This window comes from Epinephelus lanceolatus, chromosome 3, assembly GCF_041903045.1.
Source record: "Epinephelus lanceolatus isolate andai-2023 chromosome 3, ASM4190304v1, whole genome shotgun sequence".
In the NCBI taxonomy this organism is placed as follows: domain Eukaryota; kingdom Metazoa; phylum Chordata; class Actinopteri; order Perciformes; family Serranidae; genus Epinephelus; species Epinephelus lanceolatus.
In genome coordinates, this window is record NC_135736.1 from 32,619,074 (window position 1) to 32,645,854 (window position 26,781).

At 40.9% G+C, this 26,781-nt stretch overlaps 1 protein-coding gene across 1 annotated transcript in view; it reads right to left on the reverse strand.

The window, feature by feature from the left end:
• ctnna2 (catenin (cadherin-associated protein), alpha 2) overlaps positions 1-26,781 on the reverse strand; it is a 536,848-nt gene that overhangs the window by 139,989 nt on the left and 370,078 nt on the right. The window contains exon 8 of the mRNA XM_033623313.2: positions 21,080-21,160. Coding sequence (XP_033479204.1) covers positions 21,080-21,160 — 81 coding nt within the window. The remainder of the gene's footprint in view (positions 1-21,079; positions 21,161-26,781) is intronic.

The window sequence follows — 26,781 nt, forward strand, 5'->3', positions numbered from 1 at the left end:
CTGTTAAACCACTATTTGATTTCCCGTGTGAAACCAAAGGCCAATTGAGTTATTTTGGTAACAATGTAGTGTGCTGGCGACACACGTGACATATGTAATGAGATATTATATTAGCAACAAATGTACTATGTTAAGCAAAACCATGATGTTTTTTTTTACCTAACCATGTTCTTTTGTTGCCCAAACCATTCTTAGTTTATTCTGAAAAGAGAGTGTATGCATTTAATGAGTGGAAAGTCATATGTTTTCTGTGAAAATGGATGTTATTTTAAAAAGACACAATGCTTGTAATGAGCAAAAATTGACACACTGTCCCTGAATGTCCAAAACTGACGCTGGAGGGTACTTCGAGTGTCAGAGTTTGACATTTAGTCACCAACCCAGTGTCAATATTTCATGAGTTGGGAGTGAATGTTCAATGGAGACTTCGACAATGGTGTGTATGAAAAATCTGAAAAATGGTAGACTAGAAGCCAGAACAGAAAGTACCAAAATGCAGGGACTAGCTGGTATAGGGCTCGTCCTATCAGTCCAAATACGTACATTTAAACTGACTAGGGTAGCAAATGTATTTATATCTGATTGACAGACAACGTCAGACTTCTATTACATCGAAAAAGATTAGGATCAGGATACAGTAGCTGATATTTGTGGCATTCCACCATTTCTGGTTGTGACGCAGATCACTAAGGTATGAAAGCCAGCTGAGTCATAAAATGATCCTCTCTCTGTTCAGTGTGTCCTGATCTCTGTTAAAATGGCTTTCAAAGGCTGTGCATTATTTCTGAGTCAGACATGAACTGATTTGAATCCAATGTTAAAAGACCTAGTCAATCAAGACCAAAAACAGATAAAAATCGCCTAATATTTGGATGTCTACTAAGTAGAAAGATTCCTGTAAATTACATGTTGTTATTGTTGTCATCACTAGCTGACAGCACGTGCAAGCACATATGCATAGGGTAAGTGTAAGAGAGCGCTAGGCCTCAGGATACTCATGAATGCCCAACAGTGAAACTGATTATGACGGTAGGTTTGAGTGGTGAAATGATGCAGACGAGTGATTTCCCAAGTCAGAGCCTCTCCTGCACCATCAGCATTCTAATGCCCACACACCACTCCCACAGAAATCCATCTTCAATCTTTCAGATCTCACCCTCCTCCATGCTCCACCCCCGCCGTCTCTCCTCTAACACTCCCTCTGTATTTCACTAACACTTAAAGGAAATAGACCTGGAATTCCAATAGATAGCGAAGGCTCTGCTCATTATAAGTTAGTGGGGCAGCTATTTTTCTCCCCAGTCGTGCAGTGCCACAATGGTTTCCAAGCTCTGAATGCATCAGGTTTTTGTTTTACATATTAATGTTTGAGGCTTTTTGAGAAATATTGTGGGTGCTGGTATTGTGGCCATATTTTTTATTTTTTCCAAAAATGGTATTGGCAGCACGAAGAAAAGACATATTACAACTGAAACATAGCGGTGAGCCAAGCCTGCTGTAATGATAGACACACCGACAGGCAGATACAGAGATAATAGGACACACACAATGGGCAAAAGTATGCGGACACATTGGGTTGTTTGGATGATTTTGGCTAGGCCACTTCATTTCACTTAATTATTCAAGCGGCTGGAAAAGCAGCAATGTCCCATTTCGGATTTGTGTTGCTGTATCTGTTGCTGTAGCTGTGTTTTTGTGCCTCTTGTTCTTGGCTTTTGATAGTATGTTCACTAAAGACAACTGATTTTGGATTTTGGACTACAGCTGAGATATATCTGGCTTGAACATCGCCTCGAACCACTCTAGAACACGGACCTGAAAAATGATGCTTTTGGGCAGTACAGCTATCTTGGCTAGTCAGCCTAGCCTTGGGGGTCAAACTGGCTGTGGTGGCTGCTGTAACTTTTACTACCTTGCCACGTATGTTGTGCATACATTGCACAATTACACAAAATGCCACGGAGGAAGTACTGTGCAACTATGGATGTATGGACGAGTAAGTTGAGAAGTGAAAGAAATGACTCGACTTTACGTCAGGAGAAACTGCAACTGTCTCTAAGCTGCAGAAAATTATAATGTACTTGATTTGAGAGGACAAAATGCTGAGAAAAATAAGAGGATGGCCCTCCTGGAGTGCCGAGTGGCAGACCTGGAGCTGTATACCTGCGTGAATTACATAATTGTCAGCAGGTTGGAGACCAAGCCCTGATCATATGCCTGGGTGGTGACGATGAGGGATGGTGGAGAGCTCACTGAGCTCTCAGTCGGCTTTCAATTCAAAGCAATAAATCTTAATGTTACAAGATACAGTGACATTTAAGACAATAGTATGCTTCCCACTGTGCTAACAATCTGGTTTGGAATTGGTGTCAACTTCCTGGTTTCAAAATGCCAATGCCAAAGTGCATACATCGAGGTTCATTAGACCAGTGTTGATGAAATTACATTAAAACTGTAGTTTTCCAAAGTATGGAAAGTATTTTAGCTATATCTTAACTGTTCTCAAAATTAAGTTCAACTACATCCAAACTACATCAGAGGAAACAATCACAATCTGAATCTGAGATCTCATTATGTTACACAAAGGTACAACTGAACTGACACTGGGTAGGGTGCAGGTGTTGATTTAGGGACTATGGTAGGCCAGACCTCACCTAGGCAGCTCAGGGATGTGCTTTAAGAAGAAGATAGGGAGCTATGGTGGGATTAGTCTCGCCACCAGGCTATCAGAGATCTCCGCCTTCTGATAGTCTGGGGACACTCCTTTCTAAAGTGTGTTTAACACACCGGCGAAAACGGCCGGCAACAAAGCAACGCCTCTTGCATTTGTGAAAAGGACACGCCTTCTCGGAAATGTGCGCTCCCCCTTTTCTCGTCCGCAAGGAAACAAACACATGGAGAGCTTGAAAATGGATGCCGAGAGATTTAACTCCGTTTTATCAAACGTGTGCTCATCCGTGAAGAAAATATTTTTCCAGCGGATGTCTTAGTTACAACATGATTGAGCTAACTGGAGTAGTTTCATGTCGTATCCGACAACGGGAGGCTTTTAACAGATGACGTCCTGATGTTAGCTTTGCTGCTAGTGTTAGCTGTCCCTGTCAGCTGCAGCCACTGATGCTTTCTAGACATTGTGATTTCCCAAAACTGAATAAATACCACAATCATGTTGTAACTAAGATATCCGCTGGAAAAGATATTTTTTTCACGGATCGTTTAATGAGTTATTACCTATTACAGACACTGCTAACGGCTAACAGGGCAAACAGCTAACGGTTAGCCCAGCTAAACGTGCACACAGAAATAGTAATGTTTGTTCAATCATTGTGTGTATAGACTTTACAAACAAGCTCTGCTGGTTTTCTACCCGGAAGTATTTGTAAACAACAAGGCGATTCCCTCTATAGTCCGGCCGGACGGATGAGTCATGGCCTTGTAAAAGATTATGTTTGTTTCTGTTAGTTGGTGAGAATGTTTCGCCGCAAACGCGACAAACATTCGCTAACTTTGACGGCGTTCTCTGTGAGCGCGGCTGAGCCATTTTGTACCGCTACACGTGTTTCTAGTGGAACCATGTTTACAAGCACAAGAGTTCAGCGAGCCACCGAAGGACCGCCCTGCAGATTTACTATTGGTTCTGCAACGTAGGGAGTTTTTTTAAACTCTGAAATTGTATCCGCCCATCTAAACACAAAATCAGGGAGAAAGACATCAGTCTTTAGTTAAGCAAAGCGTCTAAAGACTGACTTGTGAGTCTATGGTGGGATGGAATCCTGAAAATGGTAAATTTTTAAGGAAATTCATAGGTTTCCATTGCAGACATCTTGGTAGCAAATCAGAGGTGATTTTAGTCATGTAGCAGGTGATTGTCAATAAAAGACAACAGTGGCCAATGAGCTGTAGCACTGTACCATCTTGTACAGCACAAAATTTCATGAGAATACTATGACTATGTAGTTTGCACTTAACTACATTACCCAATGTAGTTTAATACAAAAAAAGCTACTGAGATTTAAAGGTGGTTAAACTGCCACTAAACTACTGCAAATTGTAGTTAAACTAGCAATCAAACCACATGTACTTAACTACTTCCCACCCCTGCATGAGACCCTGTTGAAAGCTACTTTTTCCAAGGTCAAAACTGAACTTTCATGCATAACGAAATGATTTTCTAAGTTTGGTGTTTGACTCTTGGCTGGACATAGCCCTGACCTCAACCTCAGCCCGACCTAAGGGGAATTGGAAGATCAATTGTGAGCCAGGCCTTTTCACACTGCCAGTGCCAAACCTTACCATGCTGTGGCTGAATGGAAGAAAATCCCTGCAGAATCTTGCAAAATCTTGTGGAAAGCCTCCCAAGAAGACTGGAGGCTATTCCAGTAGCATATTAACGCATATAGTTTCACAATGAGATGTTCCAACAATTAAATAAGGATGTAATGCTCAGATGTCTGCATACTTTGTTTGGGCATCCATACGCTTATACCATCAATGTTACATTGCACCCTAAATGTTTAGCAGTATTGCAGAGGTATTTGAATGATCCAGACTCAATTAGGCAACAGATAGCAGGCTATCTGTGAGTGAGTGAGTGAATGAATGAATATGAGTTCCCTAATGGAAAATAGTATAATCACACCCCCACTTATCCCTCCATCATGCCTCTCATCCTGTACATCTCTTTACTCTATCCACCCAAAGAGGGGAAATAGCTAGCATTAACGACAGCGAGTCCCACCTGATACTGAAGTGGCTAACAAGAAGCTCTGTGAAATAATTAAGATGATGCATATGCATAGCAAAACCTGACAGACGAATATTTGTGTTGCTCGCTGATAAGTGGGAGGGCTGTGTGATCTTCAAAGATGAGATTAGCATTAATTTGGCGCATTTGCTTTTTAATGGGGGAAATGTTTGTATTTTGTGGGATTAGACACCTGCTCACTAACAAAAACAGATGCATGAGAGACACAGTTGAGAACATCCCTGATGCTCACTGTATAACTCAGTAACAAATGATTGAAAGTATATAGAATTATCAGGCATTAAGAGACAACATGACTTGGTAACAATTCAGTGACCCTAGCACATGCAAAGGTTGAATACCATGAATTTGAAAATGAAAGGAAACAACACTGTGTTGGATTTCTGAATGTTTACAGTTGCACTTTGGTTTCTGTTATGTTTCACTTGTGATTCAGAACACATAGCGGTGGGTACCTTGGGGTCAGCACAGGAAAGTTTCTTATTAAAATGTCAAGAGCAATCACAGCATAAACGGCCTGAGTCACGGCTGAGGGGAAACAGCCCGAGCAAATCAAAAATTAAGTAATAGCTCTCATATATGATATCCATCAGGGAGCATGGGAAGATGATTAGTAAGAGGAGAGTGGAGAAATGAAAGGGGGGAAGAGGGGCTGACTGATCATCAACAGTCTGAGGACAAACACATTAGATACCTCATCTCAGAGCCTTCATTGAATGTGTCCTGCAAAATAAAACACTGGCCAGGCGAATCCAGTTTTAGAAACAAGACAAGGGAGCATAAAGGGTGCTCAAACATTGAAGTGCTTATGTACCCAAAGGGGAACTGGTTCATGACAAGACTGTTGATCATCTTCATCTACCGCGGTTTTTTGAATGAAGGTGGGATCCTGGTAATCTGATCAAAGCATGTAATTGACTGTCTACCTTACACTGAATCATAAGTGACAAGTTTCCACTGACTACAATCACATGTAAGAACATGTGCAAACCCAATCAGTGTTTGTGGTGGCAGGCAGGACCCTGGCAGCCATGCTTACCTCAGGACAAAAGCCAGGGATTATCGGACTGTTTAACGCCAATAGAGGTAGCAGAGCATTCACTGGGTAGTGATTTATCAGTGAGACACCCTTCTCAACCTTCAGGGCTGCTGCGTTCTTACTGAGTGGTCAAACCATTAGGAAAGTGTCCCCCCAACCTTTTTTTTCTGCCATGGCACACATCCTGCGTTAAAAAATGTAATGTTGCTCTTCTAACCATTAACCTAAGTAATTATAAAATAACACGCACATTTGGAACTTCTAATGTGTGTATAATTTAGTGGAACTGTGAAACTTGAGCTTGTCTTGATGAACACAAAATTGGCTGGAACTCATGACAAGAACAAACGCTGTCATTGAATGCAGTCTGGGGTTTGCAGAATCTTCACATATCAACATTCTGTCCGGGAACAGGGTTGTGTGGGCAAGCTTAGTCTGTGATGATGCAGTTTGGACTCAGCAAGCTGGGCCACTTACTGGACTAAATCGTTTTGTACATTGTTGAGAACAAAAGGATGAAACAACGGTCAACCGGAACAAAAATCAACCCATTGAGGGCTGGATTCAAAATCCCAGCAAAAATCAAAGTAAAAAAATAAATGTGATCCAACTTGTGTGAATTCTATTACGGCAACTCATAATGTGACTCTGTAGTGTGTATGGCCCCCGTGTACCTGTATGCACTCCAGGTAATGTCTGTTCATGCTCCTGATGAGTTGGTGAATGGTGTCATGGGGGATCTCATACCATACCTGGATCAGAGCATCAGTGAGCATCTGGACAGTCAGTGGCAGCACTTGGTGGCATTGGATGCACGATACAAAGCGTCCCATAGGTGCTTAATTGGATATAGGTCAGGGGAACGAGAGGGCCAGTTATGGCACCAATACCTTCATCATACAGAACTGCCTACACACTCTGGCCACATGAGGCTGGGCATTGTCCTTCACCTGGAGGAACCCAGGGCCCACTGCACCAGTGTAAGGTCTCACAGTCTCTGTGAGGGTTTAATCCCGGTACCTAACAAAAGTCAGGGTACCGATGGCTATGACATGGAGGTGGGCAACCTGACTGGGCTGCAGGTACTGCCTCATACTGCCAGTAGTGACAAAGACAATAGCAGAACTCAAAACTAGAGAAAAATCAGTCAGGAAGGATAAGGAGAGAGCAACTGTGTGTGACCACCTCATGGAAAACCATTTCCTTTTGGGGTTGTCTTGCTTTTGCCTCTCTTTTGCACCTGCTGTCACTTTAATTTGCACCAAAGCAGGTGAAACTTATTCACAATCACTTGTGCTTCCTAAATAGACAGATTGATATCCCTGAAGTTTAACTGACTCGGTGTTATACTGTGACTATTAAGAGTTCCCGTAATTTTTTGAGCAGTGTATGTTGTATTGTTTCTGTTAATGTTGTATTTTCATATATTTTTGCCAAACAATTTACAAGTGCAATCATCCTGTAAATGTTGTTCTACTTGAAAATCCAATAAACAAACTGTGTGTGTGTGCGTGTGTGTGTGTGTGTGTGTGTGTGTGTGTGTGTGTGTGTGTGTAATTGGTAGTTTGCAATGCTATGCAGTCAAAGCAGCGTCTCAAATACTGGATACTTGTGAGTATGGTTGCAGTTATAATTGTGTTTAAGTTATATCGACATGTATGTATTAACTGATATTTTAGCAGTTGAAATAAGGCATTGAAACAGCACTGACATATCATCACCTTAAAAGACAGATAAAATATTACAGATAAAAAGCAACATTATCATTTATTTTGAGTCATGTCTCAAAATGCAAATTACTTAGGGAAATACCTTCCATACTAATTGTGTGCTCCTAAACAACTGCATCTGGAATTGATGTTGATGAGAGCTGTAAGAGTGAACCATTACAGCAAAGCCTCCAAACATTTTGCAGGAAAAAACAGAGAGGATTCACAAATATTCTTGAACTGTTTGTCCAAACAAAGAGTTACTAAACAGCTGACAAGTTCCTTGGCAGCTGTTCCTCCTTAACATGATAACCCTCAACGATTAGAAACAGCTGTACTAATCAACAAACTAATGGCAGACATGGAAATGATTTCAACATCCCAAAGCAAAAAGAGAGGGAGAGAAAGAGAGATAAAAAAAAATATGTGAGGCAGTTGTGCTATAGGGAATCCTGGAATCAGCCATCAGTCAAAATACAGCCCAGAGAGATGACTTGACAGATGCATTCATTACAGACAGGATGACAGGGGGTAGAACACATGGCTCATTTCCAACAACTTTGTTGGGTTGGTTACCTAGTGAATACTGATTAAAGGGAGGAAAGAAATTTCCATTTTAAGAAGTATGCCTTGATTTTAGCATTCAAGCTGCCATCTTTTTATTTTATGTTCACAGTGAAAAAGTCTCCTTCTTAGTTGCACTTGCACTGTTGATTATAGTCATGGTTTTAAAAGCAAAGAGAATGTCTAAATGTATAAAAATAAAAATATGCTCAGGTTGTAGTGCTTGTTCTTTATCTGCTCATTCTCAGTGCGTAACTCTCAAAAGGGGCCAAAAGCTAAAGCATACTCATGTCTGACGTGGCTGTGCTGTAACTATTTTTTAAATAGAGGCATTATATCTGTTGAGTACGTACACATTTTGCACCAATTCTCTGTTATTGTGAAACTGAACCAACCACTCCATGTTCTTGTATTTTAGAAAGCCCAACTGAGCCTCCACTCTAAGAGTCCTTACCTAAACAACCACTGCTTTCCACATTTCAAAGACCTCTAACTTGAACAGCACTTTATTTCTACAAAGAGAAGGATCATGCTTTTATGTCGTTGGCCTGTTTTGAAATGCAACTACTGCTGACATTCATGTAAAATGCAGAGTGGTGGCCTATGTGACTAACCAAATTTCAGGATGGTCTCATGATCAGATGCACAAGCACTCAAGCATAAGAGGCAGCTACTCTCAATACTTGTTCATTAACAATGGAGAAAATTACTTATGCATTAAGTAAGCAGGGGATTTATTCAAATGCATTAACTTAACTAATTTGGAACAGTGATGTAGGCTTCATGAACAGACTGACTTGGTTAAGCCCAGTCAAGGATGATAGACCTGAAGAGTTGATAATGCTGAAGTACAGTCAAGGGAGAAACCACAGTCTGGGTTGACTCCAGGAAAGAGTGTTGGGTTTGTTACCAAAGGATCTTTAAAATAATGGCATTTTCATATAGGTACGATTAATTCATACCATGCCCCAGTACAATTGCCAAACTTCCCTCTGTTTCGCTCTTCAAGAGGAAATACAGCGAGTGCTGGGCGGCGCTATGATAACAACCCAGCCCACATTTAAGAGCACTGTTTGCACTAGGGCGTGACTGGCAAGCTGTGGAGTAGCCAGTATTTCACAAGGCTCCACTCTGACTTCTCACAATTTAAAGACTCTCCCCTTCAAATTCTGTCTCTATCATTCACAGCTTTTGACACAACACTGTGAAACTATGTCCAAGTCCAAAACTAACAGGGCTTGTGAAAAGAACGAGAAAACAGCTGAAGGTGTCAAACAAAGAGTGCTGTATGTGGTGGAAACGTTACACAGACCAAAGGTCTAGGTGCCACGTCTGAAGGGTAATTTTTGGTTCCAATCTATCCTGAAAGTGTTTGGTGGAAACATGGCTTTTGTTGTGCTATAGTGGAGAAAAGGGTGCCAAAGATGGACACTACTGCCCCAGGGATTGTCATCAGTGGGGACTAGCAGAGCAGCGAGGCAAAGCTCTACTCCTGGCCAGAGAAAGAGCTGCTGCTGTCGGGCTCAGAGGGCTCAGCCTCCAGCTGCACTGCTATCTGATATAGAGGTGTCAGTATTGAATTGAGACTGTTTCATAGCAGGTTAAATACTCTTACTGAATACCAATCCAATTCCATCTTTCGGTACAGATGGTGGCCACACCACATTCGTACCATACAAGAGTACACATAAACTATATTTGAGACCACCTTTTCAAGCGGACTCAGGCATGGATCAGGATACTGTGCGGTACGGTACACAATGTTCACACTAATCAAGAAAACTGGACTTTGGAGTAAAGTGTACTCATATTCAGCTTGGATCCCTTATATGAAAGCCCCCTTAGTCAGAAAATAAGACCTCATCTTGAAACATGCTGTTGCATATTTCAGGCTCAAAAATGACATCAGCTGTGGCTGAGACAAAATATTGTTGGTTTTTGTTTTACATGCAAGTAAATGCACATGCACATTCCTGATTTGTTATGTCTATGAATAAGCTGAACTTTAAAAATGGCCACTATCCTAAACAACTGCCAGTTTGGATTGCTAATTTTCAAGCTTGAGTTGGTGGGCTAATTACTGAGCTACAGGATCACTCATTAGCTTGTCTTGACAATTTATTCCTGTGATCTGTCAGGACAACTCACCCGGCATATCAATTTTTTTTTATGAGAAAATAAGGTTAAAGCTCATTTGATTTAAAGTTTAACTTGAATTAAATTGATTAAATTGACTAAAAACAATGACTTAGCATTAAAACTCACAGTTTTATAGGAGCACGAGCTTTGCTCTGTAATGGGGCTTTATCGGCTCAACCACTCATCCACTGGCACACTGAAAATTTGCATGTAAATGCTTAACAAACGTGGATAAGAATACTCAATACTATGCACGGCTCAGGGGCTCTTCACCAGCAGGTGAGTTGTTTAAGGACAACAGTTCAGGATAATAAGCATTTTGTGAGGAGCTGTGGTTTGTGCAAGCTTGATTTCAGTACAGGTACTTTGCATTTAAAGTGTAGGAGTTAGGGACTTTTAAAGTTCAAATGTTTGGCCTTTAATGCCTGCACTAGTCACCACAACACAGTCTCAAAATACGCTATCCCTCCAAGCATTCCTCCTCTAAGCAAGTCTGCAAAAATAATGTTTAAGGTTCCGCAGCTAAAAGTCTTTTTAAGGTTAAGGAAAGATCAAAAGTGGTTGCAGTTAATACAAAGGCAAATGTAAACATTCTGTGTCTGTAGGCGAACTCCTGCATAAAAGCTAAGGTTGCTGCAAGCCCACCCGCCTCCCCTCCATCTCTACACCTACACCACATCTAATGTCCTGAGTAGCATCAAAACAGCACAGACAGTTTTCCTTTTAAGTCCTCGCCCTCATCACATTTTCAATGACATCCAAGCTATGCATGCATGAATATATAAAAGCAATTGATTTATTATCAAAAAAGGCGATATTAAATTAGAGAAGACATTATTATCACTATCTATATCAGGCCAACAACAGTATAATGGATTAACATTAGTAAATCAGAATTATTAAACTCTTTCATTTCACTTTCATTTCGTCTTTCACCTTTAAACTGCATTAATGTGCGATACAATTCAAGAAGCCGCGCAGATAACATTTTTGGCTGCTTCAGAAGCGTGAAAGATAATTAAATAAATTTCTTTAGAATATCAAAAAAATCTTGCCTTTAAAACCAGCAAAAGAAAGGTTACACTCTTCAGTGATGCAGCATACTGGAATTTAGCTGAGTGCTCTGTTCTGACACCATTGGATCTTAGGTGTCTTATTGCTTTCCAAATGTTCTTCCTGTTGTCCATATCATTCACAAATACAATATATTTTCTTTGTAATGGAGAGCATGGAGGCACTTGGTTATTGCCTCTATAAATGACTGAATAATTACTTCAAAATATTATATCTCACGTATGTCCTATCTTGAAATGTCCTTATCTTGTGTTTTGAAAGTCACAATATTAGTATTTTATCATTATAATAACAATGCACAGAGCAGAAATGATCACTGTCACTATCATTTCTGGCTACATCCTGTACCAGAAGGTCAGTATGAATGAAACTCCACTGCTGCCAGCACCAGACGTACAGCAGGAAAGCAGAGGCTCATCTGCTGTTAAAAGGCTGGTAAGGCATAAGGGGCACTGACTTATTGAGATGAAGTTTTAGATTAAGACAAACCAGTGCATGTTGTCTTGGTTTTCAGGGGATAAAAAGTGCATAAAGTTTAGTTTTAATAATCAGATAATATGGATGTTTATTTTTTGGCTGGCAAGAACATTCATTCATATTTTCAATTTTTTATTTTTGTGTCGTGCCAAATCATTTGGCCCATCCCACATGGGCCCCATTATTTTTCAAAATTCCACAAGAAAAGAAACACAAAATAAAACAATATCCTAAGGCCCTGATCACACAGAAAGCATATTAGCAGCTGGTGGCGCCTTTTTGTAATTGTATTTAATGAGAAGTTTTTAGCCCGCGGTTTTGGTGTTGCAACGCACCTCGTGTTTCTGCGCTCTAGGCACCTGGTGTTTTTGCCGGAGCGCTCTGAACTCCTTCAGTTGAAAAACTTTAACTCAGAGCGGAAAAGTGCCCCAAGTCATCTTTTTCCCCATTGACCAATCGGATTATTTGAGAGGCGGGCCTTCTGTGGTGGTCACGACAACAAGGGTTTACAGTTGGTGAACAATGGAGGGGGAAACTGGTGGTAGCAGTTGCTGGATACCCAGAGCTATGGACAGCAAGTTGTCAAACTGCCCCTGAGTCATCCTAAAATATGCCTGGAAACAGCCATCATGGAGGAGAAGCTCCTGGACCAACTGGTGGTACTCGCCATGATCCACCCTCTATATTAGGCTCTAATGTACCCACACAGATCTCCGTTTCCCTGTGGCCAGCAAACTATTTACTGACAGCCTCTCACCCTCAACCAGAGCTAGAACAAGTACCCTCTGCCTGAACATTTTAGGAACTAGATAAAGGGTTCCTACACATTTGGAATTTCAAAATTCCATACTTTTCCATACCCTAATTTCCAGACTTGACTGCGTTTTTTTTTAAAAGAATATGCGACATCTGAGTAAATATATCAGTGTATTATATTTCACATCATATTTAATTATTCTTAATAGGCGATTGTAGCCAAGTACGATAATGGCATGCAAATAAAAACTCAGGTAAGTTCAATGTCTGGGCTGAGGCAAAAAAGTTGGGACTCTGGGTGCAAGTGATGCAGTAACGAGATGTCGGTGTGTTTTTCCTTTCATGTGGCTCAGAATCGCCTCCTCCCCCATGTTGGCGATGTCAAACGATTTCACACAAAGCTTGCATCTAGCTCTGTGTGTGAACTAGGAATCCTTGGCCAACCAATATTTATATACAGCATTGTCAAGCCATCCATCCAAAAACTTGCATCTACCCATTGTGAACCACGTGAAACTCGTCTTCTTGTCGAAGGTGCAGTGTTGGAGTGAAACTTGATACCTGGGGGGCTGGAGGAGGGTCATGGGGCAGCGGACTGGACATACCACTTGTCAATCAGGTAAAAGGGGCGGTATGTTTTCTGAGACGTTTGCTCTCACACAAACTGTGCTTGGCCCGGCATAAAACACGATCCGGATTGATTAAATTATTTTTGGAAATACCTAATTTTCTATTTTAGAAAACAGTATTTTAGAATAATGGTAATAGTCTGGAAACATAAATATTTTTCCATACTTTATTTCTCATTTTCCATACTTTTTAATACCTGGAAATTGATCAAATTTATTTCCATACTTTTCCATACTTTCCATACTTGCGTAGGAACCCTGTAGATATTACGGTCAGTTGCTTGGCAACAATAAAAAGGTGCAGCAATTGTTTTTTTGTTTTTTTTACTACTGGCATTAAGTTAAAAAAAAAAAGGCAATGTAGCGTGTCTTGCATTTTGCAGGTTGCAAAACATGTTCTCTGTGATCAGGGCCTTAATGGTCTATTGTGAGAAAACCACTAAATGTCTAGAGATCATCTTGACAGATTGCTTTTTACCTCTTCTCCGAGTCTTTGTCCAGATAACTGGCCAATTTATATATTTCATATGTGAACAGCCATCTTGGTCTTAATGCATCTTCCATATTTACAAAATCAATATCTATTTTTATCTCACGAAACAAAGTATTGCACAGTGCACAATAAAAAGGACAGTAAAAACAAAATGGAGCCCATCTTCTATAATATTTAGACAGTACATTGGACAGATCAGACAGACAGCTTTTCTTCTTCTAAATGAACATACTGTTCAGTTTCAACTGTCATAGGTAAAAACCACCCTCACAAACATTCGGAAAGAACTCTCAAAGAGTTCCTAACTTAGCCCAAAAAACTCTAGCAAGGAGTCCTAGCTTAGGTGTGATTCAGGAAAATCCTCTGAGCAATGAAGCGACAGAAACTTTTACCTTAGTGAGGAGGTGTGATTGACCTTGTTGCTTGGTATGACACTCTCTTTTAACAGATGTGATTGGTTGCCCTTTCGTGAGCCTGCAAGGTGTGGACATTCAGCGGAAAAGAAATGAACCTCATCACAATATGAGACTGTGAAAGTGTTCTCATTGTTAGTACGATCACTCTGCTGATGGAGGAGTGAGACAGACTCAAGTCATCACTGCTGCACTGTTCATTTTTCCAGTTGCCAAATATCTTAGTGCTGTGATCACTTTATTTCTGGTGTTGTATCGTTACTGCATTGGGTGAGAGTTGTGGGCGCATCTCTTAATGAGATCGATCACAGACATTATCCCTGTGCAATTTAATCTGTAGCATTTTATAAACTCACTGTCATTCAGCATCTGGAGGATATTTCTCCTCCTCTTTTTGTCTTTCTGCTGTTTTCTCCTCTGCTTAAGAAACTTGTTAAACACAGAAACCTTGCACATCGATTCTGCTAAGTTTTATTGTTGTATTTGGTGCGAAAATTCACAATATGTGACAAAATGAAAAGACACATTTCCTCCTTGTGCCTCTCTCCACTGGAGTTACCTATCTAGCTGTCACCACTCCCTCCCTGTCTTGTATTTGGTACTGCGGCTGCGTGAAGGGGCGGAGCTGTCCTCCCTCTCTGTCTCAAAATTCTGAGCGCAGTCCACATCCCCATCACCATCATCACCATCCACCTGAATATTACTATCTGACCTGTTAAAAGTGAGGTATCTGAGTTATGAAATGATTCTGTGCGCCCCGTTCTTCTGTCTTGTCGCGGATGTGTCCCACCGTCACATTTTCTTCACTGATTCTTGGTCAAACGTCTCTAAAGGCTTCTGATGGATGCAAAAATCCCAGAAAATCGAACCTGTTCTGAAAATTTTAATGACAGAGGAAAGTTTCGGACTCAGTGCGGAAACATGATTAACACAACGTGAGGTGGTATTTATTTTTTTGACGTGCAACAATTTTGGATGAAAAAAATTGACTCAGTGTGCAAAGGTTTTTAAGCCTCTTTAAAGTCTTCCTCCCTACTAACTAAAGCTCTTTTAAGGGCTAAGATGCATTGTGAAATACTTTTATTTTTTACTTAGTCTTGACTTTTAGGGGAAATTTATAGAAAATGTCATAATGTTCTTAGATTTTTGTCAATAGGAGAAACTCTTTGCACAACGAACCTTGGTGAATACCACCCCAGATCTCAGATGTGCACATGGTGATCTCTCCTTTTTAGACAAATTATATACACAAAATTCTCCATACCATATTCAGTTTCTATCACTGTAAGAGTGCAGAGTTTTGGTTGAGTTCAGTGGTTCCCAACTGGTTCAGCCACGGGATCCAGATTTCTCCTGAACTAGTTCAAGGTCCACACAGCGTTTGTGTTTGGCCATGTCATTGTGCTAGTTTGCTGTCTCTGTTAAGTAGCTGTCCGCCACTCCCTCACTCTACAGCAGGGAACAGCACTTCAAAATGAAAGCTCTATACTGGAAATTCACTGTACTTCAAAATAAAGTGCCTTTTTTTTTTACAAACTTGACACATTTCCAAGCCACTTGTGGTCCATTAAGAATGGATCCGAGACCCACTTTTGGACCGCGACCCACCAATTGGGAAGCACTTGTTTAGTTCATATATTGTCAGCCCATTGTCTTTAGTCCTTGGCAAAGACAGACTAAAAAAACCTCCCTACACTGAGAGTTGCAAAAAAAAAAAAAATCTGCATTTATCTCTGGACTTTAAAACTAATAAGATATGTAAGATATGCAAATTTCATGTGCTGGCCGGCTGAGGGGCAAGGTCAAGCCATCAGGGAGCCCAGGGTGAAGACTACAGTTTTGTTTTTCCTATTTGTTTTACATTTTTCACATTGTGTGTGTGTGTGTGTGTGTGTGTGTGTGTGTGTCTTTGTTCACATTCACATGAAACTGCAAAAGAAATATGGGTAAATTACATATTTGCTATCAGGTAAATCTCACCAAAACCTGGCTGGGACATGGCTTGAATACACACTTCAGTGTTGATTGAGGTCTCTTGTCAGGAAATGCAGATGATTAATATCTATTGTAAATAAAGAGCAACTGCGTAATCACCGTGGAGGGAGACAGGAATAACAACAGGTTGCCAGGCTGTAATTTTTGAGTCAAGGAGGTCTGCACTTGCTTGCGCATCCTTCATTTATCTGCTTTGGATAGAAAACAAACTTCAATATCATGTTTGTAATCAACATTTGCATGATGCAAAAACGCTACATTGTCTTCACCACACTGGGGAGTGTTGCTGAAATTTACATTTATTAAGAAAACAAAATGGGGGGTGGGAACGACATGCCTGACATCTACAGAATTCGCCCTGGATAACAAGACAGCTTAGCATTGTCTTGTATGTACACAACAGCATGAAAGGGAATAAAAAAATAAATAAATTAAAAAACAGTGCCGCATTTCTCTGAGCGGCGTTGTCACAAGGCTTGTTGAGTCTTACCTGCTCCCATTTCACAAATGCTGTCTGTCATGTGTGCTTGTCTGCTGTACTATTTGATCCCCCCTTTTCACAATGGAGACGGTGGAGACTGAAATGCTCAGACGCGCAATTGTGCTCCTCCCCTCAGGAAGGTCTTGTGTCTCTACACGGCGCCACTGACTTGCTAAACTTGTAATTACAGTATCACAGCTCTATGTAATGCCTGCATGTGGGCTACGAGTTTGCCCTCCCATCTAAATTCGAAGCTCAAACAGACCGCCCATTCTGTCAAGCCGAACCCTGAGTCAATAGAACATCCTGTCAGAGTGAGTACCGCCTGCCAGCCTGTCAGGCAGCCCCACCAAATGCCCAACGGGAGGGTGACTTATAGCCTCCCATCTGGAATGATCCCCTGGTCTTAAGAGGTCAGAGAGGACACAACCGCAGTGACTCTGTGAAGGTAGTTGCTTTTGTCAATTTTGCCTGAGTGTCTCTCCAGCACACAAAAAATATCCTGCACTGCATGACAGGAAAGGGTTGTCTGGGACTGAAACAGTATTCAGGGAACACAACTCATGTCGTGATGGTTTATGAATAGGTTTGCTTTTTTTCTGGGGCAAGATGCCTGCTCAGATACACTCCAATCTTTACTAAAAGATGTGTGGTACAAGTCATGAAAATTTCAGTTTTAATTTATTAGAACTGAAGGAGTACCTCAGGAGCACGCTTGAATTATTGTATTACATCAACACACACTTTGTGAGTGCTCATTAAGTGTCCCCTTTTTTTTGTTTTTGCAAGGATGGTGCCGACATTTTTTTCATACTCTGCAAGATCCAACAGTGGAAAGCAAGATTAAATTTGTCCTCAAAGACGATGAAAAATTAATCAATATTGTTTTTGAGTTCTGAAGTCACATATCGCAGCATGAATCGCCTACTTATTCATCACTAATGGAGGGTAATTTGGAAAATAATTTTACTGCACATTTCTGATACCCTGTTACTAGTGACCTGTACCTGGCCCCCTGTGATCCTTCATAAGCATGGAGTATCAAGCTTTTTTTTGGCAGTGAGGCTCAGCCGTGTCTCAGTGAGCAACAATATTCCACTGTGAGACCTGTGTTGCCCCCAGAAATATTTTGTAGGGGATGTCAGATGGGGCCACTGAAATTTTGGGGTGGCACACCAAAACCAAAAGCCACAACTGGATTTCAGGATTTTGATTATGCTGTTGAAGTATATAGACTAGATGAAAACTATGTCAATGTGGAGAGCTAAGGAATCACATCCATACTATAAAACTTCAATCAAAAGCCTAGTCCCCTTTACTCGCCAGGTAGGGTTACACATTTTGACAAATAAAGGCCTGTCTCAATTAGAGGCTTGGTCTGGTTGCCAAGCAGTTCATTTTGTTTTGTAGACGTTCTTTGGATGTACAAAACTGGGTTGTTGGCTACCTCAAATAATGTGTGCAGTCCTCAATTATCTTGTAAGTTATTCATATTTCTTTAGCCTGTAAGGGTGCACAGATCAAAAGAAACAAAAGGGTTTTCATAAAAATTAATCGAAGTTGTGCGTATTGTTTTAACAGGATACAGCGGTGTTGTGTTGGTATGCCAGGTGCTGTAACTCTCTCTCTGTTGCGCTGTCCTGGCCTAACTTTTTTATAAGTAATATTCATACTGGTTAAAATGAAGAATTTAATGCTTTATCACAATCTTTACCGACCAACAGTGTTGTGTGAAAGGAATTAAAGGCCTGACCCATATAGTCTCCTGCCCCAAATATAGGACCGTTGACGTAGGTAAATAATAGCCCAGGCTACTAACTGAAGCTTTACGGTACAATCCTGTTTTAATGTGTTTTTTTTCCTATATATGTATATATATATGTATATATATATATATATATATATATATATATATATATATATATATATATATATATATATATATATATATATATTTAAGCAATATCACACAAGAGGGAGTGATGTTGTACTGTGATATCGTCACGGCTGTGATTCGGTTGTGATGAGCTCGAGTATGATATTGCTTTTATACAACAGTTCAACAGTCAAATAAGCAAGGCTGATTAAGAAATGTTGAAAAATGAGGACAAAATAGATAATTTAAGCATTTTATTTGTCTTCCACCAACAAAAATAGTTCCCTCAGGACTCCGCTGTCACCGTTGCTATGTAACGCAGACATGGTGCGCCAGGCACTTACTCTTTATACACATTTATCTGCACGTTTCCATTGTGCAGCCGGTGAAATAAGTCTCTGATGACTGCATGGTGGACTGTCGCTTCACAGGCACAGCCGACTCTGCCTTCTGATCTGACAGCATGTTGCTTTTCTCCAAGTCATTGAGCTCCGCTGATGAAACACTGACAAACCTGGATGTGTGCTCAGATGGATTCAGCTTCTCCTCTCCCTCATCTTCCTCTGATAAATTCATAGTTCGATTCAAAACTTATTTTAGGAAATAAATCCATATTTTTGGCTGTTTGACAGTCGATGAATTAATTAGCCTACAACGCAACTGCTGACCTAACTGAGACTAACCATCAGTTTTGATTTGATTGTTGATTGCAATCAGCTGTGAGGCGGAGTGATACATACACAGTGAAATAACCGTGATGTTGTACTCACGGTTTTAATGTCTCTCGACCAATCAGATTGCAGGGCCGGAACTAACTGTTGTATAAATATATATATATATATATATATACACACATACATATACACACACACACACACACACACATATATATATATATATATATATATATATATATATATATATATGTACATATACATATATATATGTATATGTATATATGAGTTAGGGGATTCATTGCTCTTCAAATAGAGACAGAGTGTAACGCGTCATAATCTGAAAGCCACACCCCCAAAAGGGAAATGAGGCCCGCTTTCCCCTCCGCTTCTTTGCTCGTTCGCTGTCATTCTGCCTCCGCAGCCGCACCTTCAAGTCTCCACGACTGAATTGCTAGCTAGCTAGCTAAAATGACTAGCTATAGCTAGCTAATAATTAGCTAATAATAAGATGGCAAAGGATTATTTTAGCACGCTATGCCTACCAGAGAGGCAACGGTATATTGATAAGCTTAATATTGCCGGTCTACCTCAGTGTCCCTTCTCCTTACCTTGCTTGTCTTGGAAAAAACATGATGTGGAGATTCTTTTTTAAGAAGATGAGCATTTCGGCATGCTCAGCCATCAGCCTGCTCCTACTACCAGCACACGTTGTTGTTTTGAGACATGCCTCTACATGCTGATAAATTGATAGAAGTCCTAGAGCAGACTGGACTGCTTGAATCGCGGAGCGCTGGGCCCAATTATAACAGAAGTTGCATTCATACTGTCAGTGCTTTAGCTTAACATACATACAGACAGTTAACTGTTACTCTAAAAAATACATTTGGAGGGTTTGACAAAGTGTTTGCTGCACACATAGGCATACCGAGTGTCAGGATCTCACAATTTCTTCCCTGTTGAAGCCTCACGTTTTATTGCCTGTATCCACTTTTGTCTTCTACGAGGTTCTGTTTTTCCTGCTCGGCAGCTGATAAAAGCTAAGCTCTGGGTTTTTATTGGCCGTGCAGCCCACCACACAGCAACTTTTCGGCATTTGGACTTAGGGAAAACTCAACAGGCTGGAAACGGAGGGGTAAAGTGTGAGGGGAAAGCGGGCCTCGTTTCCCCTTTGGGGGCGTGGCTTTCAGATTATGACATGTTGCGCTCTGTCTCTATAGCCTGGTTGTCCTTTTCCTAAAAAAGTCAAATATACAGTTTTAATCTAAAGGAGTGCATTGATTGTATGGAACAAAATATTTACTGGGAACAAGCCATCTGAAGTTTAGGGGAGACGCCTGGGTGCCCGTAGAACGTTGAAAGTGTAAGAGGCCCCTTTAAAAATGGCCATGCCAGTCATTCCCTCACCAAAATCAAGCCTAAATTTGGAGCATATTTAACCCACTTCCTGACAAGCTATGCCAACATGGTTAGTATCAATGGATGCCTCAGGCTGTCTACTTTAACAAGATACCACTAGCTAAAATTGAGCATGCCACAGCCTCTTAAAGACAGTGATATTGTTCCCCAATTAGTTTCACCAAGGGGGGCCTGTAATTGTATCAGGGCGGTGTCACTGTGTCTAACATGTTCTCTAATTAAGATGAACATGGGCACTGTGGTTTTAATTTGATCAGATTCACATATACCCTACTTATTTTTCTAAATACCAATTACAGCACAGAATCTGCTGAAAATAGGCCCAGACAAATACACTACTTACTCTGGTTTGAGAGACATTTGTCAGAAGCTACAGTGTCCAGCTGTTTAAGACATCATTTAGCCTTTTAAAAAAGTGAATGAATATATGACCAGTTTTTAAAGATTCAGGTGCTTAGTATGAAAAGAATGGGCTCATGGCTGAGTGCCACAGGCAGCGTAGGAGAGTATTAAGAGACAGACAAAACAACAACATAACACTGAGATGTTGAGAAGTAGCGTGAAAAATGCACTCACCTGTCTGCGCAGGTCCCTGGTCTTTTTGGTCATCTTATCAATGGCTGAGTTCAACGGGTCACCTTTCTCTTTCCTGCCAGTCTGTGAAAGAAAGCATACAAACACCACATTAACACAGTTATAGTACAATTCATTACAGTCTTCCAAAAGTGCACTACATATTTCACAGTGTACATTTCCCCCTTGAAGCAACCGAACCAAAGGGTATGCAGCATATTTAGCGTCGACTGCCAATTCCGAAAATACACTCTGTCACAGAACATGTGTTGACATTACAAGCGTTTCATGATTAGACCGGAGTCAGTGAAAACATGACTCAAACATTTTGGTATGTTACCTAGCAACCACCCTATCTGGCAAGTATCAATTAAGTTGTCGCCAATTCCCCTGTGTGCAGCACTTCCTGCCGCTGCCAACTCCTACTGGTGACTTTAGGAGAGTGTAGACTACCATGTGCTCCACCTGACACACACACAGAGTCACCAACTGCTTCTTTTTCACCTGACAGGGGGGAGGTCCACGGGGAGAGCAGCACGGAGCTTCTCGCTTTTCCAGATTCCCCTACTCTCCGGTTAATGCACAGAAACTAGGACAGGATCTCGTGCCGTCTTTCATACAGAAATATTGCCAATTGTGCTCATTGAAACACCCGGCCAAGAAAGAGGCTCCGCTCTCCGCTACGCCACCTGGGCGCCCCATTTACCACTTACAAGCTCTACTGTTTTTGCTCAGAAACCATGGAGAAGAGTGGGGTGATTTATACTACTCCAGTTATTAGATTTTGACTTTTACTATCTAGCTCGGGATGGCAGCTTGGCCCGAAGGTTAGAAAGATGCTGTCAGTGTCTTGGAGTGAACCATTTCTGCTCCAGGACACATATAAATGATCCAGCACTCTGATCCCTCTAGAGAAATGCATATGTGTGTCTCAGGCAGTGGGAAGTGGTAAAATTCTAATGGTGCTGTACAGAATGCACTGTATGTGAATAAAGGTTAAGTTTTACTGAGATAAATGAAAAGTTTTGTCATTAATTTATTTAACAGATATCTGCACAACACTTAATAAGTTGCCCCAGCATGATAAGGATGTTCCCTAATTTATCCTTAGGGACTCTGGGTATTATAGTCTCTGTTTCTGTCAGAACAAGACAGAGCTTTGAATGACTGCAGTAAACTGGCTGCTTGCTTGTGGAATTTGGGCTGCATTGATTACTACGAAATTAAATGTTTATTTTACAGTATGTTAATTTTTTGGGATCAAACCCTTTGCTTCTTTACAGGCTAATGCCTCCATACACTAGAAGACCTTGAAAAATTCTTTGAAAATATGTTTAAAAGACAAAAGTCTGACACCCTGTGAGCTTTTGGTCACACACTACAAGATTTGCAGAGACTGGCATTCTTGCAGAGTCACATTTGCAAGAGTACAGCGAGATTAATTTTGAGATTATTTTCCATCCCTCTCAGAAATTCAACATAATAACAATTTCGTATGTGTCTGCAGAAACACATTGCTCTGGAAACACAAGATGAAAGGCGCCATATATCGACTCATTCTTACCAATTCGGCATCACTATGATCCATAAGAACAAACTGTATTGTGTACAAACTTTACATTTGGAATTTTGTCAAGTCAACTCGCTAACAGCCTCCGTTGGTTAGCCGTACTGCTTTAGCTGGAGGAGATTGTGGGAATAAGAGATTAACTTTTTTAAAAATTAAGATTTGTCACTAAAATACGTTCCATATGTTGGATCAGATGAACGCCAAATTAAACCAACACATTCTCACTCCGACCTCGTCACATATCGATGTTTGGTCATGGACTTTCTACGTCCAGACACAATGTGAAAGGTACCCTGGGTGTGTTGGTTGTTGATGTTCTGGGACACTGTGTCAGGTTCTGCCTGTTACAATTATTGTCTTCTTTCAAAATACACTTCCGTTTCCACAGGAAATTTACCATTTACATACAGTCTCTTTCACAATAAACGCACTACATCAGTACAACACTGCAAACTGACTTTTTATTTCCAACAACTAACGCATATGGTTGTGTTTAGGCAACAAAAGCACATGGTTGAGTTGAGGAAAAAAGAACAGGGTAACGCCTTAAACTATAAGTGTGACTGACTGTGTAGGACGCGTACATTAAAGGACGGCTTTTGTCATCAGTTTTGTCATCAGTGACTGACCAAGTCACTGCCCAAGTGCTGGATTTTTGGGAACTGCCCATTGGTTCGACAGCCCATTGGTTCGACATCCCATTGTTCCGACCATATTAAACTCATTGTTCCAAAGTCCGTTCCGAAATCATCATGATGCCCTGTGGTTAAGGTCTGGTTAGGTTTAGGCACAAAAACCACTTGGTTAGGGTTAGGAAAAGACCATGGTGTGGGTTAAAATGAAAAAGAAAGTGACAAACTCATAAGCCGTGAGCTTGCTCCGCCTCAAGCCGGTCGCGGCGCACCATACGCCCGCCGCGAGCCGTTCAGCACCGCGGACAGTGGGACTAATGGGATGTCGAACCAATGGGCTGTCGAACCAATGACATGGACCCGGATTTTTGAGAACTTCAGAGTGAGACCCAGCTCATTAAACATGGGACTCTTTTCACCCCAAAGCGTCACCAGTTTCTCCTAATTTTCCACAGTACAAGAGAACCAAAGCTTGTTCTTTTGCCGCCACAGAGCCCCTCCTTGTTTACTATCTACCCAGCTTGCTGCTTCCTGTTTGGTGCTGGAGCTATTGGTTGTTGACAATGTTAATGTCATTGAACTTCAGTATTTGCGTGAGCCAAGACCAAAAACTTAAGACAGCGTTAACATGTTTGATTTCATCTGAACTTCAAGAGGAGAAAAAGACCTAAGACAGATGGGCAGTTTTATCACCGTAGTACTCCAAACAATTGAGATCATGGGAACGCGCACCAACAGAGGTAAAATTGCTTGAAAAATAGTTTGGTGTAAGGCTACAATAAGTAGAGTAAAAGAGTAAAATGAATGGATAACAACAGCAATATTAGAAGTGGAAAGAGGTGTGGGGAAATGGGACACAGCTAAAGACTGTGCTCCATCTTAGAAGTGAAGAATGGGCTACATTTACTGCTATGCTGATAACCCTCCCTCAGGTGCTCTCAATCAGCTACTGCACGAAGTCAAATACCACCACAGCTCGAATTAAAGGTCTATAAACAATCATTCATGTTAATTATTCTGTCCTTTTATTTTGACAGCTGACAAATGAAAAGGCGTGGCTCGTCTCTCCCTTTTGAAACCTGAGCTACATATAAATACACAATTGATCCTTTTTAATAAAGAGGAGGTTGTTTCTGGATGGTGCAAATCATGTATGCAAATGCTCTGCTTCATTTTGACAAGTTAACACAAAAAGACAAGCAATCAAATCTGCTGATTTAATATCTTCAAGGCAGATGTGGCTTCTTTTATTAAAATATTTTTTTTTGGGTTTGCAGAGAAGAAGAAGAAGAAAAAAAAATGGTTAGCAGGATGATCAACAGATTGTAAGACACGGTGATCTCCTGTCAAAGCAATACCAGCATACAAAACTAGTTGTGTCGTTGCCAGGCAACCATCTGACAGTTCTGCCCCGCATAGCACGAAGGCGAACGTCCAAAAATGATCATCAGCCTTTGCAGAAAAACACACACCTGGTGTCATGTATTCCCATTTATCCACGCCTGCTGAATCCTCAAATAAGGATTTCTTTGAGGCAAAGTGACCACAGGACAACAGGGCTTTAAGTAAAGGAGCTATTTAGTCATTATCCTGTTTAATGAGACACAAAATGTGGTTGCTTATCTCTCTGTTGCTGCACTATTGTCCTGCTCTTTTGATAATTGAGTGGAGCAGAGCGCCTTGTATCTGAGTGTCACGAAGAACTAAATGAGACCCCATCAAACGCCCACCTCATAGTAAACTCACACCAAGGTTAAAATTGATTGTCACTCTCAACACCTTGGTCACTATCAGGTTGTAAAACTGCTGCTTCCACATTAGTCCTGAATATGTCTCCTATCAAACAGAGAGCGAGCAGCAGCAGCAGCAGCAGCGGGGAGGCTGAGCTGCTACTGTAAACTCAGACCCACAACATGGTGACATTGACTACCTGAGCTCTTTCTTTGAGGTTGTATTTGGCTGGGGAAGTACGTGAGGCTGTAGCAAAGAACTTTAGTCTACTTGTGATGTAACTGTCAGTGAGCTGGCACCACTTCTGGAAGTTAAAAACAAGTAGTCCAAATCCACTTTCTCTTCTCCTGACTTACAAAAGACTTGACATTCAAGGAGACGCCAACTTGAGGACAAACAACCGCAATCTTTCAGCAATTTCTTCATTTTAGATTTGTCACACTTCGAGCCCAACATGCGTCTCAGTGTGGGTGTGCTCGCTGTGGGGAATTCACATGTGTGCAAGGTCACTGACGTTAAAGTGCTGCTCAATGAAAAGAGCCTGTAGCCATAAAAACAGATATGATTCCCTTTTCGGGCTAATGTATTGCTGGCTTGCCCTTGTCTAAGGCTCATATAGCACGAGTTTTCTCTCATATGGATGTTAAACATTAGGAATGAGTCATTTGTCTCCCAGCTCATACTACAGTTAGTCACCCCCTCTTCTAATAGCAATCACACAGTGCAGTCATTTCTTTGAGGAGCAATGCACCAAACTGAAAGGAAGAAAACTGTTTTTCATAATGTGAACAATATGTTTGAGATTCCATGAAAAGGAAAACCCACCTGACATTAACCCCACTACTGTACTGCATGCATTTGGTGTTGTTATATTTGAAAGTCATATTCTGAAACATACACAAAATATCTTTTAAAGAATTGCTGATTGACGTAGAGGAGGAGAGGAAATGAGGATAGCATTCAGTTGCCTTCCATTATGTGCCACACACTCATACAGGCACTCTCACTTTGATGTGCAAGCACAGACAAGCTCTTCTATGCCAAAGCAGAGGACATGACAACATTAGTCACTGTGCTGCCTAAAGAGCCTAATGTGTCATTAAGGCACCAGAGGGACGCATAGGATTGACGATGCTCACCACCAAAAATAAAAAGAGGGCTTAACTTGAACCTTTTCCGAGGACACTTCAAATATATTCACACGATTTTGTGTATAACTGACAGCCTTAATTGAACTGCAAGAAAGAGAAAATGGTCAGGCTGCTCATGACACAAGCAAACTCTCATTAAAAAGACACACTGCTGAAACAAAATTGGTGTTTTTTTTGTTTGTTTTTTTTTCATTTTCTGGAATCTGAAATCCCAGCTGTTTTATTTCTCAAAACTCTGAACTCTTTAATCTGACTTAAGGAGATTAAAACAGCACAGGGATGTCAGTCCACAGGGAAAAAACCCATCACCTGTTATTCTGACCTCCTATCGACAACCGAGTAGTAGTAATTGGTAAGTTTATTTTCTTATATCTAGCACAGTGCTGTGTATAATCTTGTATCATTAAGATCAATGCAGCATGCATGACAGTTACAGTAAGTCAAGAGGGCTACCATTACTAAAAATATGCTTCCTCTTATACTGTAATTACTCTTCTGCTTTGATATGTCAAAACTCCTTCAGCATGCCATAAAAAATGTATTGCTCATGTTGGGTTTCCTGCAAAACATAAAGCACCCAATTAAAAGCACTACGCATGAATCCCCCATCACAAACTTTAT